The 18,316-nt window shown below is 32.1% G+C and overlaps 3 protein-coding genes across 5 annotated transcripts; all 3 read left to right on the top strand.

The window, feature by feature from the left end:
• On the top strand, window positions 1-1,349 carry LOC107914328 (NAC domain-containing protein 83). The gene is made up of 3 exons (XM_016843210.2): window positions 1-458; window positions 617-879; window positions 958-1,349. The coding sequence occupies exons 1-3, from the start codon at window positions 278-280 to the stop codon at window positions 1,258-1,260; spliced, it is 747 nt and encodes a 248-aa protein (XP_016698699.2). The 5' UTR covers window positions 1-277; the 3' UTR covers window positions 1,261-1,349.
• A 2,216-nt stretch (window positions 1,350-3,565) lies between these two features.
• Window positions 3,566-7,631, top strand: LOC107915284 (zinc finger BED domain-containing protein DAYSLEEPER-like). 2 transcript variants are annotated; one of them, XR_005919639.1, is made up of 4 exons: window positions 3,566-3,794; window positions 6,715-7,095; window positions 7,196-7,225; window positions 7,326-7,631. XR_005919639.1 is itself a non-coding variant. In XM_041103067.1 (3 exons), exons 1-2 carry the CDS (start codon window positions 6,477-6,479, stop codon window positions 7,222-7,224), a joined length of 648 nt encoding a protein of 215 aa, XP_040959001.1. In that variant the 3' UTR covers window position 7,225; window positions 7,326-7,631. The 2 variants fall into 2 exon arrangements, 1 of the variants encoding a protein (XP_040959001.1); XM_041103067.1 differs by lacking the exon at window positions 3,566-3,794 and having other exon boundaries at window positions 6,477-7,095.
• Window positions 7,632-9,268: 1,637 nt separating this feature from the next.
• Window positions 9,269-10,782, top strand: LOC107915973 (uncharacterized). 2 transcript variants are annotated; one of them, XM_016845147.2, is made up of 3 exons: window positions 9,269-9,763; window positions 10,358-10,485; window positions 10,571-10,782. In XM_016845147.2, the coding sequence occupies exons 1-2, from the start codon at window positions 9,344-9,346 to the stop codon at window positions 10,454-10,456; spliced, it is 519 nt and encodes a 172-aa protein (XP_016700636.1). In that variant the 5' UTR covers window positions 9,269-9,343; the 3' UTR covers window positions 10,457-10,485; window positions 10,571-10,782. The 2 variants fall into 2 exon arrangements, with proteins under 2 accessions (XP_016700636.1, XP_016700635.1); XM_016845146.2 differs by having other exon boundaries at window positions 10,358-10,782.
• Window positions 10,783-18,316: the final 7,534 nt, after the last annotated feature.

Here is an 18,316-nt window from a genome sequence, read left to right as displayed (position 1 = left end):
CTCTTACTCCTTAAGAGGTATGACCAAAACCAAAAGTTTTCTTACACGTTTGTCTAAGAAACCACCCCCGTTCTCAACGTAAAGCAAGCAATGGAATGAGTTGGGAGACAGAGTAGGGAGTTGTTTGCTGTTTGGTCTCCCTATATAAAAGGTCTCCCTCTTTGTTCTTCTTCTCCATATTAGCCCCCCCCCCCCTAAAACCCACTTAACTTATTCCAATCTCACATGGGCTACTTTCCTTGATTTTCAATCTCAAGTTTGCTGAGAATTTTCAAATATGGAAAGTCAAAACTTTGTTGTGAATGGAGGGGTTAAGATGCCCATTGGCTTCAGATTCCATCCTACAGATGAAGAGCTTGTGGTTCATTACTTGAAGAGAAAGGCTTTGTGCCTTCCATTACCAGCTTCTGTCATTCCTGAGTTTGATGTTTTTCAGACTGATCCTTGGAGCATGCCAGGTTTGTTGCCCATTAATTTCATGCTTTAGTTATGGAGTATATAGGAACAATGTCTATATATACATATATATTTGCAGGTTGAGAATTTGTGGTATAGAATAAAAGTGGTACTTCTCATGGTATCTAAAAGAAATTAATTTTTTGTGGGGGGTTTTTAGGTGATATGAAAGAAAGCAAGTATTTCTTTAGCACCAGGCATGACAGCTACATTAACAACAAATGCAAGAGAGCAGCTGGTTCTGGTTACTGGAAGCCCATTGGCAAAGAGAAGCCAATTTTAGCTTCTGGAACCAATCGAGTAGTTGGGATGAGAAGAGCTTTGATTTTCTGTCAAAGGAAGTGTTCTAATGGGACTCAGACTCGGTGGCTCTTGCATCAATATCGCCTTGTTGACTCAGTGCCAACTCTTGATTCAACTCAGGTAATTAATATAAGTTGCAAGTAACCCCAAATATTGATTAGAACCATAATCTTAGCAATGGGTTTCCCATGTTTGCAGAGATCCAGGAGTGAAATGTGTGGACCAGATTGGTTAGTTTTCCGAGTGTTTCAAAGGAAGAGAAGCAGAAGAGGTAAAAAACATGAAGTGGTTTCTCACAAAAGTGAGACCAGTAGTGCAATGAACATGCCTAGTTGTATTGATTTTACAGTGGAAGAAAGCTCTGTGTTTGGTCCTCCTCCTCAACCTACTTCACCAAGTTCAACTGAAATCACTGAGGTTTCATCCCATGGACTAGATCAAGAAGAAAGCAGTGCTTTCATTACTAGTTATTATTCTAATTGTTGTATGAGGAACCAGTAAAACAAACAAGTTCCACTAAACTTTGTATCAGATACCTTTTAACTGTTGTGAAACGAATGAGATAAAATGGGCAAAAAGGACTTGAGAAATTGTGTTCTGCAAGCAAATCCCAAACCAGTTTCTTCTTTTTTTCCCTTCAAATTTGAAGCAATTATGGTGATAGGGAAAGTGGTGGCACAAATTATTGCTCAGTATCTAAGCTTTTACCATCAAGAAGATGATCAAAAGTAGATAATACTATGAAACAAATACATACAAAATAGAAGGCATCCAAGGAAAGAAAGGTTCTGCATTATCTAATCATAGCACGGTGTCAATGGTGATTGGAAGCTAAGGGCATCCGCACATGCTGATTCTCCGTTACGTTACAAGAACTCAATACCCTCCTAAAATATGCTTTCCATTTATCGAATCTATGTGACTTTCTCAGGCTTCTGTTATTCTCATCATTTCAAGGTTTTCAGCCACACTTGAGAAGTTAAAAAGAGATTCTCTTACTGTCTTTCAATTCAAAAGGATTCTCTTTAAATATTGTGGTTAGGAACGTGAACACAAACAAAGATAACATTTATTACATTTGCAGTTACGATAAATAAACATAACATTGTCGAAAACACGTCGCAATTCGAGCATTATAAACTGCAGAAAATGGATTTGTTAGTTTAGATATGATGAAACAAAGCGTGCAATCTCCTCAGTAGGACCCAGATGCAAGTTGGTTCAATGACAACCCACGTCACAATGTCTATACTACATGTAATAATGTACAAACAGAGGACAGCAGATTTGAGATGATAGTTACCTAATTCATATCCTTACTATACATACATGCATTGAAATGAAAACATATTACCTCTCAACCAACATTTTTGATTTGTTTGTTTGATTTTTTTTTACCACATTCAGACAGAACGACACTAAATAGATATCAGTTGCATGACTATTGTATGATTTGGATAAGAATCTGTGAATTCAAAAGTTATCAAGTCTCTTAAGGAAAACCCCAATAAGCAGTTTCTTGCTTGTCATAGTGTGTGTTGACATTAACATGAAGCCAATTTGGTGCAAGGGAAGTACTAAAAAATAGTTGGCAGCTTGCGTTGTGAGAGGTAGGGTTGCTACACAACTGCCGACCAAAGTTTCTTGTGGCAGTGGTTAAAGACGCCAAGAGAGAGATATGTGGGGTTGGCTTGCGGCGTATATTGCTGACTTAGGGTGGGTTTGGATGGGCGATTGGGTGTGGTGCGGTGCGTTTAGCTTACTTTTCGTCTCACGCTACAGTATCGCTACAGTATCTAATCTCACTGCCACCGCTGTTTTTACACTAACAGCAAGTAAACGCACCGCCCATCCAAACTCACCCTTAGATGGTTCCATTCTGTTTTGTAACTTAAGATTGAATCCACAGGGGCCTTACATGTTAGGGGTTCGTAATGAACATACATACAAACAAATTATGCAAGCAACTAAAGAATATGGTTGTAAAAATACATGCAAGATGTGCTAACATCTGTAACTCTTTTAAGGCATTCTACTTGGGGAGTTATGCATAGTATTTTTCTACTTTTTTCTCCCAATTAACTTTTGTTTTTAATTTCTCACTTAAACTTTAATTAGTGTAGATTATTTTAATATTAATTTTTTACTTAAACTCTGATTAGTGTATATTATTTTAATATTATCTTAGCAATAAATTTTGCCTATAAATAGACCCTTTTTTCACCCTAAAAAGATAATTCATTACACATTCATATATTAACTTTTACAAGCTTTTAGAGAAGTTTGTGTGTACGTTTTGAGGGTTCTTATTTTAGGTTACAGGGTTTAGTTTTATCTCTATTGTTTGTACTATTTGTTTTTTCCGTTTTAGTGAAATTATCTTTGCTTGTGATTTTTTTATCATCTTCAAAGGAGTTTTTTCACGTGTTCAATCTTTTCAATTTTTTTCGTTATTTTACTTAGGGGTGAGCAAAATTCGATTCGATTCAAAAAAATCAAAAAAAAAATTTCGAATTTCGAATTATTCGAATCGAGTTAATCGAATCAACTCGAATTTTTTTTGAATTTCGAGTTCGAGTCGAGTTGAATTTTCGAATTCGAATAACTCTAATAATTCGAATAAACCGAATATAAACTATATATTTTTTATTTTTTAATAGGCTTTTACTTAATTGCTTTTAAGTCTTTAACCCAATTGCCAATTTCCCTCAAGCCCAAACATTTTACTTTTTCCTACTTCCCCAAGCCCGTCTACCCATGCCCTAAAGATTTATTTTCCCAAATCCCAATTCCTCCCCCCAAATCACCCCCAACAAATTCCATCGTCCAAACCCCCATTTATTTTTCTTCTTCTCTCTGTTTTCATTCCATTCAAAGTTCAAACCCTAAAATTTATTTTTCTCAAAAAACCCTAAAATAAACCCTTCTTCTTCTTCTTCTTCTTCTTCTTCTTAAAATAAACCTTCAAATCAAAATCCTTACCTCCAAATCGAGGTGTTGTTCCTTCTGACCGAGGCAGTCTGTTCTCTTCGATTGTAAGCTCGAATTTTTTGCATCTTTAAAGTTTGTCTTGAAATATTTTTAAATTATTGAATGATTTTAGCTCTATTTGCATATGTTTCGCTCTATTTTCCTTCTCATTTGCTTGTTTGGTATTGTAGAACGAGGCACATTGGCACAGCACAATCATCATCGGGCTAAATTTTTAAAATGAAAGAATTTAACATTTTATTTGAGACTTTGAGTGCAGCTGCTGGAATCTCTTAGTAAAACCATTTTTGGCTTTAAAATAATTAAAAATGATACCTCCCCACTCAAATGAAACCTTTAATTACACTGTTAAAATAATTAAAAATGAAACATTTAATTGTTGTTTATCTTTTTTTGTTTTGGAAGATGTAAAATTATTTTTTTATTATTAATAACTAAGCAGGAAGCACAACCTAATATAAATATATAATATTAGTAATAATGTAATACTAATAGAGAAAAAATGTTAGCCAATTAATTTCCCAAAGTAATAATGTAATATTAGTAATAATATAATATTAGTAATAACATAATATTAATAGATAAAAAATGCATAAAATGTACTTCTTTTTAAAGGATTTTGCAGCTTGCTAATACAATTCTATAAAATAACATTAAATGATGAATAAAATATTGGATTATCATATTTAAATTATAAATAAAAATTAAAATATTAAATATTAAATACCAAACCTTATAAATAAAATAACACTCCACCAGACTTTTTTAAATATCATGTTAACTAATTTTAAAGTTTAAACTGTAGTTTAATAGACACCTAAATCTTTTAATAATAAATCTTTTTGGCAAGTTAGATATAAAGAAAACTAGGCTTCAATTAATTAATTTATGCTGTTGTACTATTATATTAATTTAGGCTTCAATTAACTAACTTTAAAGTTTAAACTGTGGTTTAACATACTTTTTTTTTTGTTTAATTTATGCTATTGTACTATTATATTAATTTAGGCTTCAATTAACTAACTTTAAAGTTTAAACTGTAGTTTAACATACTTTTTTTTGTTTAATTTATGATGTCGTACTTGTACTATTATATTAATTTAGGCTTCAATTAACTAACTTTAAAGTTTAAACGATAGCTTAACAGACTTTTTTTTGTTTAATTTATGTTATTGTACTATTATATTAATTTAGGCTTCAATTAACTAACTTTAAAGTTTAAAATGTAGTTTAACATACTTTTTTTTGTTTAATTTATGTTGTTGTACTATTATATTAATTAATTTTTAATTTAATTGATTTATTAAGTTTGATTTTAAACCAATTTTTGGTCATGGTTAGTGATTGCAACAAATGTTTACTTATAAATGAGTGATCCAAAGCGAGATGGTTCAACTCAAAGTTCACAAAATTCTTCCCCAAGTAGAGATGATCAAACAACAACCAAGGAAAATGTTCGAAAAAAGATTACTCCAAGGGCAGCTTGTTGGAACCATTTCACCAAATTTGTGACTGAAGAGGGGGAGAAAAGAGCAAGGTGCAATGCATGTGATGTTACTTACACAATGGAATCAACTTCGGGTTCTACAACGAATTTGAATAACCATTTGAAAGCATGTCTAAAAAGACCTCGAGGTCATACTTCTAATCCGAAGCAATCAGAATTAACATTTGTGAAGGTTAGCCAAGAAACAACGGATTTATCAACTTGGGTGTTTGATAAAGATGTTGTTAGAAAAGCATTGGTTCGTATGATAATTATGGATGAACTACCTTTTAAAATTGTAGAGGGAGAGGGTTTCAAATACTTTCTTTCTATAGCATGCCCACGGTTTAGTCTTCCATCTCGTTGGACAATTAGAAGGGATTGTCTTGATTTATTTAACTCCATGAAGAGTGTGATGAAGAATTGTTTTGAAAAAGATATAAGTAGAGTTTGTTTAACGACAGACACTTGGACTTCATTGCAGAGGATATCTTATATTGTTTTAACAGCACATTGAGTGGATGATGAGTGGATGTTACAAAAAAGGATTATAAATTTTTGCCCAATATCCGCTCATAGAGGTGAAAGCATAGGTCAAGCCATTGAAAAATGTCTTCGAGATTGGAGGATTGAGAGGGTCTTCACTATTGCAGTTGATAATACATCCGCCAATAGTGTTGCCATTGAATATTTGAGAAAGAAATTGAATCATCGAAATGCTTCTGTTGCAAATGGAAAATTTATTCATATGAGATGTGATGCACACATTCATAATCTTATTGTGCAATACGGTATTAAGGATGCTTCTGTGTCTGTGGATCGAGTTAGAGGTACTGTGAGGTATATAAGAGCATCACCATCAAGGTTGACAAAATTCAACCAATAGGTAAAAGAAGAAATGATAGATAGTAAGGCTCAATTGTGTTTAGATGTGCCTACTAGATGGAACTCAACATATATGATGTTATAGGTGGCCAAAAAATATGAGCGTGCATTTGAATCATATGTACGTGATGACCATAATTTTTTTCTTGACCTTACTGCTGGAGATGGAGTTCCTACATTTGATAATTGGGAAATTGTTCGAAGAATTATAAAAGTATTAGAGCCTTTTTATCATCTTACATTGAAGGTGTCCGGATCTTTGCATGTTACCTCTCATTCACTTTTTGAAGTACTGACGGATGTGCATTGTCTTTTTGATGGGTGGCAAGATTGTGGAGATCTAGACATAATTTCTATGACTTCTGAAATGAGAGAGAAATATAATAAGTATTGGGGTGAAGGAAACAAGATCAACATGCTAGTTTACTTGGCGGTCATCTTTGATCCGCGATGTAAAATGAGTTTTTTAGACTTTGGGGTCAACTTGTTTTTTCCTAATATTGCTAATGACATTATGAAAATGATTGATAAAGATTTGCATTGCTTGTTCAATGAGTATTCTTCTAATGCCGGGAAAATTGAATTGTTTGAAGGTAGATCTAGTTCTTCGACAAATCTTTGCAATTTAATGGAAATAGATCAGCCAGAAATGAAATCTGAGTTGGATAGATATTTGGGTGAGGATGAAGAAGTAAACAATTCAAGTTCATTTGATTTACTATTGTGGTGGAAAATGAACAGTCCTAGATTCCCTATTCTTACACAAATGGCTCGAGATGTTATTGCTATTCCTATCTCAACAGTTGTCTCGGAAAGTACATTTAGCACGGGTGGACGTGTTCTCGATAGTTTTAGAAGTTCTCTAACTCCTCTCATGGTTGAAGCTTTGGTTTACATACAAGATTGGCTTCGGAAATCTAATGATGCCATCAATCTTGAAGATTATGTTGATGAACTTCAAACCATGGAAGATGGTAATATATAAATTTTAATTTATAAAATAAGCTTTTGTATTCTTTATATTAGTAAGCATTCCCATAATTTAACTAACACTTTTGTTTTTAAATTTGCTAGACTTATCCAAAATACCCAAAGATCAATAAGGTAACATACTTAGCATTAGTTTATAAAGTTAAATGTTTATTTAATTTATTTTTGCAAAATTTTTTTATTATTTAACTAACTCATTCAATACTTTTACTAGATATTTCAAGATTATCAACGGTGTTTGAAGTACAAGAAAAAACTTAAACGTTTCTATAATGGTTTTTGAACTAATGTGTTATTGCTATTAGTTTGGTTTGGTTTGTTATTGTTGTTGGTTAATTGGACTTTTGTTGTGTTCTTTTGGTGTAGGTTTCTATTGTATTTTGGACTTTTTCTTATGTTTTTTTTATGATGTTGTTGTTTATTTCGACTCATGCTATTTACTTGGACTTTTACTTATATTTTTTTTATTATAATCTTGTTGTATTATTTTTGTTGTTTATTTGGAATCATGTTGTTTATTTGGGTTGATGTTGTGTTGCTTTTATTTATTCACTTATTTACTTCAATTTTTTGTTGTATGATCATGTTTAAAAACTTTAAAGAAAATTATTTTTTTGAAAAGTTACATAAAAATAAACAACGCTAATTTTATTTTTTTAAATTTAACTCGAATAAATATATTCGATTCGATTTGAATTCAATCTCACTCGATTCGATTCGATAAAACTTCAAATAAAGTTAGGACGATAAAATGAGATTCGAAAACTCGATTAACTCAAAAATTTTCGATTCAATTCGATTCGATTTGATCGAATGCTCACCCCTAATTTTATTTGTTCACTGCTTAAACCGGATTTATCCCCAACACAACCTTTGATGCTCCTTGGCATTCTTTTCCTCGGTATTAAAATTGCTAAATCAAGAAGAGAGGTACTTTGGAAGATATGTTATAAACCACATATATTCTAAATAAGAGTTGTTATGAACATAAATTATTCTGAATATAAACGTTCTTGAATGAAAATTGTTCTGAATATAACTATTTTCAAATACAGTGATTTTGAATAATAACTATATTATTCCACCACTCGAGCTAGACCTGTGGCACATTTAGAAAGTGTCAGTTGGAAACCTGAGAGCAAACCTTTTGCCCTCCATCCGCCGTGTCGTCCTCAGCTGACCAACCACTTGGATCGACTTCCCCTTGTAAGCCACCTGTTGATGGATGAGGTGTCCTCCCTTCATTTAGCCACCCACTTTTTAGTGTGAACACTCCTTTTAGGAACTATTGGGACCAATCTAAGTGTAATAGCCTCTTACTACCTAAAGGAATAATATAATGGGCCTCACCGTGCACATCCCTCATGTACTCTATAATGGCAACCTCCTCTGTAACAACTTGTTACATCACACTAGCAGACAAATGGACCTCTCTTATAAATACCCTCTTAAGCAAAGAAGAAAATATCATTTTCCAATTAAGCAATCTTTAAGCACTTACTCTACAACCTAATTTCTTTAGCTCTCACAACCTTTTCCTTGTCCCCTTATTTTTCTTCGACTCTCCACCTGTTTAGGTGAATCGGCCTCATTCAGTCCACCACAATCTCCTTCCTATCTTCTCCTTGTTTTTAAACAAAAGATATTTTTACGAAAGATAGATTAAATATAAAGATAGGAATAATATTTGATATACTATCAGTGGAGAGTTTTTAAATTCCACAAGTAAAATCAGAAGATTGACAAGTAAGTATCCTATAGGAGTATAGTAAAATATTTTTTTTTAAAAGACAAGTGTCAAATTTTAAGATTACTTTTGGAATAAAAAAAAGTATATTGTTAGTATACCAAATACTAGCCCATAAATTCAATTATTTAATGAGTATCTTCAGAATTGAGATTACATTTATATAAGAAACTACTAGAAAAACACAACTAAAAAAGGAAAACCTTTAATATGAATTTTGTTATTATTTTTATATCAAAATGATTAATTTAGCAGTCAAACAACATAACTAACCTCTAAAAAGCCAAAGATGCAATGTAATCCCCTGAGTCACCTGTGGTTATTCTTAGGTAATCCCACAATTCTCGTTGGATCTCTTGTTTTATTTTTATTTTTGCATACAAAACTTCATTATCACAAGAAAGGCCGTAGACTCTTTCCTTTGCTCACCTGAATTATTAGATTATACCCTTTGCCTCCTTTTGCTGGCCCCTCTCCCTCTTTTAATGGGTTGTGGAATTTCAAGATTCGAAATCATCAAAGAGGGAGACGCCTCGCAGTTATACACTCAATTAAGCCTCGTTCATCGACCCAATGACCGTGCCATTACCCATAGTCGCCTTGTTTCGAAGAAAACGTTGCCTAACAAGAGGGAAGAGCATGCAAAGGGAGAGGGTATTCATAATAAGAAGGTGAATCCCAAGGAAAAAGGAATCAAACAAAGGGAAAAGGAAGAGGCCTTCGTTGATAAACAAGGTTTTGAGGATGATGTATGTGATAGAAACGATGACATTTCATACACACGATCACCAAGTTTTAGGGTATACTGCATTCCATCTCAATCTGACGATGGTAATAATGAATTTGATCATAATCTAGAGGAAATAAAGGACGACCAACAAGTACATGTTGAAAATGACAAGAAGGTATGCATAACCGACTTTTGGTTTTTGTTTAGGGGAGGTTAGACTCTTTCTTCGGGGAAATCTTTGAGGTGTTGTTCACTTGAGAGTCGTCAGATCTCTCAACGAAAGGTATTGTCTTTGCGTTGGGGTTGTGTCCCCAACCTTTGTAGAGCGCCACTATACGGTTCACAGAAGGGCACCTCATGTAATGGAGATACAGCTTGAGGCCCGTACATTATTCATAATTAATATTTGCGCAATACTAATACCTCTCCCATGATTTTTACTGATCGTAACTCTACCAATCGAAGTGCCCTTTTCCATGAACCATATGGCAACTCTCTGTGGAGGCTTGGGGACAAAATCCCGACACAGGAACAATAACCTTTGTTGAGGGATTTGTTAACTCCCAAGCGGACGACACTTTGAAGACTTCTCTCAAAAGAGAGTTCAATTTCCTCTCAGTAATTTTAAAAATTTCCAAAGTTACCAATCCAATTAGAGTTTATCATGATTCACACTTTCATTCTATAAACCTACTAGAGCTCTCATAGAATGTATGCATATATTGTTTTTCAAGTTAATAAAGTACTAATATTTGGTTTGTTTAAGCAGAGATCAAGTATAGGACGAGGGAAGACAAATGACAAAGGACAAGAAAAAAAGATTTTCAAGAGCCATATATTTCGAAATATATTCCACTCCTCATGTTAGCAGCATTAAGAAAAATGGCTTTCTTGGTGGTACATGCTAGAACAAATATTCAAAGATGTGTTTTTTTTTCTATCATATAGAACAGGAAAAGTGATGTATAAGGTTTCTTCACAGGAACAGAATGGTTGTCCAGGTTAGTTTAGCGAGCAAGGATACAGATACCTAACAGGGGTATGAGAACCATACGGGTATTACCGGGTCACGTAATTTTCAAAACTACCATGTAACTTGTTAGTCTAGTAGTGGTAGCCTTGCTTCTCAAAACCATACGGGTATTACCTGATCATGTAATTTTCTCTTATACTAGCTTCTATTATTTCATTTAACTTAATTCTATATCTTCAAATTACTTTAGATTTTTGGGGTTGTTTTCCTTTTTAACACACATATCAAATGGTTACTTATTACCAACTTTTTGTATTTAAAAAACAATACAAATCTAGATAAAATTATTATCGAGATTCAGATTACATTTTATTTTCTTTACTCAAATAATAGGCAAATTAACCTTTATATGTTACAAAAAATGCAAATTGCTTATTCTATTAAACGATAACATAGAAATAAATAATCAAGGTGGAACTAATTTTTTTATTTGAACAAAAGAAATAGAAGTATCGTGGAGGCCCCTGTATTAGGAGTTAGATTGTATTTTGCCCATTCAACTCAAAAAAATGGGCAAATTAGCCCCTATAAGTTAAATCAAATAGCAAACTGGTCATTCTATTAAAAATTCCATTCATTTTTACAATTGACAAGGTTAATGATGCAACCAGACAGTGACACATGATGTGTCACACGTGCTTGATGCTAACATGTTAATATTTAAAAAAATTAAAAATATTTAAAAAATATTTTTTTATAATTATTTAACAATTGCATCCAAGATGAACTCAGGCATATTGTGGTTCGGATTCATTTGAACATGGACAATCATTTGCCTATGTTGGACATGATTTTCTAAATGATTATAAAAAATAAAATATGTAAAATATTTTAAAAATTACTAACAATTATAATAAAGTATTAAAATTTAATGGAGACTATTTAAAAATTATAAAACAACAACATCTGAAATGAACCTGAATAAATGATTGTCCAATCATTCTAGAGCGGTTTCTTAAATAATTAAAAAATAATTATACAAAATAGAGAAAATTATTTAAAAAATATTAAGAATTATAAGAAATTATAAATACTTTTTAAAATTTTTAAATATTATTAAAACTATATATACGCATATAGTATAACAACCCATTTTCAGTAAAATCTGAACAGTGGTTTCAAGACCACAAATTCGAGTCCAAAAGAAAATTTATTTTAATATTATTTTATGGTTTGCATTATGATAGGAATATCGTATAAAAATTTTGTTAAGAAAATTTTACCGATTACATGATTAATTGATAAAAGGACCAAATTGCATAAAATGCAAAAGTTTAATTCTAGTAGCTAAAAGGATCAAATAGCTATGAAATTCAAAATTGAAGGTCCTTATATGGAAAATAAACCATTAATAGGAGTTAGTAGATAAGTATGATGATTCATCCATGGAAAATTTGATAAAGAAAATGGCTAAATGTTACATGTAAAAATTAGTTAGGCTTGGAATAAGGATTAAGTTGTATGAATTTCATTTTCCGAGCTTAAGGACGAAATCGTCATTAATTAAAAGTATATAGGCAAAATAGTAATTTTGTCTAGGATGTGAATTGAATTGAATTGAATTGAATATGAACTGTATTAAATTAAGTTAAATTTACTCGTATAGATTCGGATAGATAAAATACGGAGCTAGATCGAGGTAAAGAAAAAGTAATGGATTAGTAGCATACAAAAAGTTCACAAACATTGTCGAGGTAAGTTCGTGTAACTAAATTATGTATATTTATATGTTTGAATTGAATGTTATGTATGTGAATTATGTAATTGTCTTGTAAGAAATTAACTACATATCCGACAAAGCCCGATAAATGTTAAGTCTCGTTTGAATAAATGAAATTTGATGGATACAAGATTTCTCTTATTGGTTGTGGTCCTGCATATGTTGCGAACACGCCATAGCTCGGAAGAGATTCCCGTTAATAGTCATCTTGAGCTTCCCGTTATATGGTTCTTTCTAGCTTCTCATTAATGGCTCTTTGGAGCATCCCGATCGGTTGTGATCCTGCATGTGTTGCGGACACACCGCAACTCTTATGAGTGTCTCGTTACATGGCTCATCGTCCGCTTCCCAATTAAAGGTTCTTTGTGAGCTTCTTGATTAATGGCTCTTTGGAGCTACCCGATATAGCTCGCTTGAACTTCTCGATATATGGCTATCTGGAGCTTTCCGTTAATGGCTCTTCGGAGTTACCCGTTATTGGCTCGCATAAGCTTCCCGATTATGGCTCTTATGAGCTTCCTGTTATAAAACCTGGATAAGCTTCCTGTTACATGACTCACATGAGCTTCCCATTATATGGCTCCAGAGAAGGCTCCCCGATTATGTACTTTAATGAGCACTCCCGAATATGAATTGACGAATTACAGTTTGTACACTTCAAGTGTACTACTTGTGTATCCATCAATATTTCTAATAAATTCAGCGGGTAAAATTCTGACATGGAATAATCTGAATTTGAAATGATTTATTTTGGAAAGCATATGTATATGAAAATTTTACATGACGAGCTCATCTTTGATTCTTGATATTTATGTGAAGTACGTGACTAACATGTTTCTTGAGATTATATGTGTTTAGGCAAATTGCCAAATTTTCTTTGAATGAATTTTGCATGCTTACTTTAAATATAAATGAATGGTAAGTTAAGTTTCTGTTATACGAACTTACTAAGCATAATATGCTTACTCTGTTTATTTTTCCTGTTTTATAGTAATTTGGTAGCTCGTTGGGTTGGAAACTTGGCAGAGATATCATCACACTATCCATCGACTCATCTTGGTATAGTTAGTATATTAACTTTGGTTATAATGGCATATATAGGATAACTTTACCAATGTTGGCATACACATGCTTTGGTTGTAGTTAGCCATTGGAATGGCTTGTAACGGTCATGTTTTGATATATATGGTATTATCATGTTTGAAGTATGAATTTGATTATACATATATGCATTTTGTATCTAGGTAAGTATAAGTTTTGGAATGCCATAATAATAAATTGTTTATTGGGGTGCCTAAGAGCACATTGGTTGTATGTGTAATATGACAAGTTTAAGACATGAATTTGGTTTGATTTAACTGTTTTGATATGGCTTGAGAATGTGTTAAAGTATTGATATAGGTGGAAGGAAATTTGGGTGAGAAATGTGGCCATTGGAAAGGGCTTATTTTCGTCCACACGGGTAGAGACGGTTGTGTGTCTCAGCCGTGTGTGACACACGGCGTAGCACATAGGCCTGTGTTCTGGTCATGTGGCCCCTGCACCTACGCACGGCCTAGCACACGGGCGTGTGACTTGGCCGTGTGAACCAAGTCAAAGAGTTACACGGGTACGGACACGGGCGGAGACATGGCCGTGTACCCTATTTCGAATGCCCACACGGCCTGGGACATAGGCGTGTCACATGGCCGTGTGAGCTACACGGCCTGACCACATGAGTTTGTGTCCTCTGCACCTAGAAAAATTTTGAAATTTCGCGAAAAATTCTCTAAGTACCCGGTTTAGTCCCGACTTGATTCTAATGCATGTATTGAGTCACAAGAGCTCATATAAGAGACTTATGAATAATTTCTAACATGAATGTTAAATAATCTGAAATGTTCGTATTTAATCTGTATGTTTCGATAATGCTCCGTAACCCTATTCCGGTGACGGATATGGGTTAGGGTGTTACATATAGAATTTTTTAAAAATTCAAATAGACTCATATTGTAAAACCCAAATTCTGCCCGGACCCATTTAGAAGCAACAAACAAAATGATAATAAACCAAATGAAAAATAAAAGTCAATCCATTTACAACAAAACATGCCCAAATTACCAAACCCAAAACAAGCCTAATAACCTAAAAACTAACCCTAGCCCACAATGTTTTCAAGAAACAAAAAAACAAAACCCTAACAGCATCCACTAGCAGTCGCCGCACGCCCCAACGGCAGCCAAGCGCGTCGTGCCGCCACGTGTGTCGCCACATCACTGTACCTGCAAAATAGCCTAGAAGAATCTAAAAGCAAAAAAATAGGAGGAAAAACAGTTTGTAAAATATGATTTTTGGGGCTATAAAAACCCCGTTTCTGTATTCTAAATGGACTTACGAATGAATAAAACAGAATAGAAAAAATCAGTACATATCAGTAGATTTTCGAAGGTAGTTGGATTTTTTATTCTTTTCTTTTCTTTTTCTTTCATTCTTATTTTTTTAGAAGGAAAAAATAGAAAATAAATAAAAATAAAAGGATCGAAAACGTACCTTTTGCGAGAGGTTCACAGATTCCGATGAAAATCAGTATTATTTGAGGTTGGGGAGTCGAAAATCCCAAAAAATAGGTTTTTTTCGATTTTTCTAGCCACCGTGGACGGCGGCGCCATCGCCTGCGACCTAAGCTAGCCGGATTCGGATGAGTTGAGAGAGAGTTGAGAGGTTTTTTGAAGTTTTTTTTAAAAAAAACAAAGGCTGAAATGAAGATTTAAAAAAAAATTTGGCTTAAATAGCAGTATTAAAACGGCGCCGTTCCATTAGGTCCTTCAGACGCCCAAAACAGCGTCATTTTGGGGGCCAACCCGCGCGTCGACTCGACCCAGGGGAGGGATCCGCGTGTTTTGCTGCAATGGTTTATTTTCATGTTAGGCCCTTCCGCTTTTTTCGATTGTTTTAATTAGGTTTTTTTACATTTTCAATTGATACTTCAAATTTTATTTCGTTTCCGATTTGGGCACTTGCAAAACTGTGCGTTTTAAGAGCGTGGGAAAATTTCTCATATGGTCCTTTGTCCCTTATGCGTGTTTTATTTTTGTCCTATTTTGATTTTATCATTAAATTATTTATAAATCTTACCTTTAATTTCATTCTGATTGCAATATAGTTCTTTAATCAATTTATTTTATTATTTGACAATTCATTTGTCTAGTATTCTTCATTTTTTTAAGTTAATATTATTTTTTTACTTTGATAATCCTCGAATTTGCTCTTACGTATGTATGTTTCATTCACTTATTTGTTATCTTATTTTTATACTATTATTATTATCATAATTATCACCATTATTATTACTATTGTTATTATTATCATTATCATTTTCATCATTTTTTTTACTTTTTTATTTAATATTTTATTTACTTACTCTCAATTTTAAATCTATCATATATTAGTTTTTATTTTATCATTATTTTTTTATATTGGCTTGTTTTTTTTATTTTTTATTTTTATTTTTTTGCCATTATTAGTGTTATTTTATTCCATTATTAGTTTATTTGTTTTTTTTAAATACTTTCAAGGTTTAGACTTATTATTATGGTTATTGTGGTTGTTATTCATTCGTTATTATTTATTTTATTCTTTTTTATTGTTAATATTAGCATTAAAATGATGTATGTTATATTATTATCGTTATTGTATGTGCAACGATTTGCTTACTAATACACTCATTGTAATCATTCGATAATTTGATATTTTATTCGCATATCACCTTAACATTGCATTAATTTTCGTCCAAATTCAAAAAAGAAGATTTTTAAAAACAAAGACAATATTTCGTATTTTTGGAATTCGAGAAGTTGTTCCCTAACTTACGGGGTTTCGATTTTCTGAAAAATCTGAATATACGAACCACTTTTCAAAAAATACATTTTTAAAATAATCTCGGGATTAATAAAGGACCATGTTCTAACTTACGGAATATGGTCTTTTCTAAAACCGAGATAATCAAATATCTTTTAAATAAGTAAATTTTTCGGCATTTATTCTCTTATCGGGAATTTAAGACATTGTGTCCTAACTTACGGGACGTAATTCTCTTTCTTGATTAACGTGAAATGTGCCCTTTCTTGAAAATTTTTAATATTTTAACAAAGGATCATTTAAATTTTTTTTTGAGTTTTCAACTTTCGACATTAAGACACTAGTTAATCAACTAGGTACCAATTTTTGGGCGTGACGAGGGTGCTAATTCTTCTTCGCACGTAACCGACTCCCGAATTCATTTTTCTCAAATTTCGTAGACCAAAATCATTGTTTTAATAAAATCAAAATGTTTTATTAAAATATTAAAACGATCGAATTGCAAGGTGATTCGATCACACCTCAAAAAATGTCGATGGCGACTCCTATTTTTTTTAAAAAAAATCGATTCCCTATTTTTGTTTTCAAAAAAGTGGTTTCGACACATATATATACACATATGTATCTTCTTAATCGAGTTGATATTTTTAATTAACCATGTTTATTAGTCATATTTTATTAATTTCTTATAATTCTTAATTTTTTTTATAGTTTCTTTTAACTCAAATATATATACAAAAATATATACAATAGTAACCTTTCACAATAACTTTATTATTATTTAATAATTTAATAATTATTTATAAGCTCTTATATTCTTAATCATGGTTTATATGTCAAAAAAACCCTTAAGAAAATGTAAAAAAAAATATTCAATTAAGTTTCTGTATTAAATTCGCACCCAATTAAGCCACTGTCGTTAGCTAAAATAATCAATCACTACACCAAAACAGGCTTTTAGCGGCGTTTGGACAAAAAACGCCACTAAAAATCGAGCATTAGCGGCGCTTTTAAAAAAACGCCGCTAAAGGTAGAGCATTAGCGGCGTTTTCTGAAAAGCGCCGCAAAAAGCCTAAGCCAAATGACACCATTTTCTGGGTTTTTGGGGCCTTTAGCGGCGTTTTTGAATAAACGCCGCTAATGCTCTGGCCTTTAGCGGCGTTTTTGAGTAAGCGCTGCTAATGCTCTGGCCTTTAGCGGCGTTTTTGAAAAAGCGCCGCTAATGCTTTGTCTTTTAGCGGCGTTTTTGAATAAGCGCCGCTAATGCTCAGATCTTTAGCGGCGTTTTTAAAGAAGCGCGGTATTGCTGTGGCCTTTAGCGGCGTTTTTAAAAAAGCGCCGCTAGTAATAATAAAATCTAATACCATTTCAATTATCTCATTTTTTGATATATTCTCAAGTAATGTTTCAATTATATTTTTTATTATAAGTTGAAAAAATTGATATTTCGTTGTATTTATTATATATTGGTCAAATTTACATTTAAATGATAACAAATAATATTGTTTAATACAAAATGTTTTTATTAAAGAGAAGTCCTAATCCTAATTAACTATTTATTATTATTTTTCAATCATGTACAGTTTATTTAAACTACTTTACTAGAAAAATATATTAAATTATGAGTAAAATAAAATATCATAAAACTTAAATTGATAGTTCGAATAAATAAATCAAATAAATTAAATATAAAACACCAAATATGGTGATAAATAATATTATATATTGATAATTTTATTACCAAAAATAATTTTATATTTAGTTAATCAAACATGAACACAACAATAATGACCTAATAGTACCTACTCAAGAGTAAGAACTAAAAATGAATCAAAAGGGACAAATGAAATTAGAGTATTAATTTTAAGTATTAATTTCAAATATAATTGTAAAAGATACGATAGTATTAATTTTAAAATATTTAATTTAATTATCATTATAGTTTAGGGTTTAATATATATGGTTTAGAGTATATATATGGTTAATCTAGGATTTAGGGTTTCATGGGTCGAGTTAGGGTTTTGGGTTTAGATTAATTTTTTAATTTATATTTTAAATATGTTTATAAATTTATATATTAAATAATTTCATATATAATTGAAAAATATAAGATAGTATTAAATTTAAAATATTTAATT

The sequence above is a fragment of the Gossypium hirsutum genome, chromosome D10 (assembly GCF_007990345.1).
Source record: "Gossypium hirsutum isolate 1008001.06 chromosome D10, Gossypium_hirsutum_v2.1, whole genome shotgun sequence".
Classification (NCBI taxonomy): Eukaryota; Viridiplantae; Streptophyta; class Magnoliopsida; order Malvales; family Malvaceae; genus Gossypium; species Gossypium hirsutum.
This window is presented reverse-complemented; position numbering and strand designations above follow the sequence as displayed.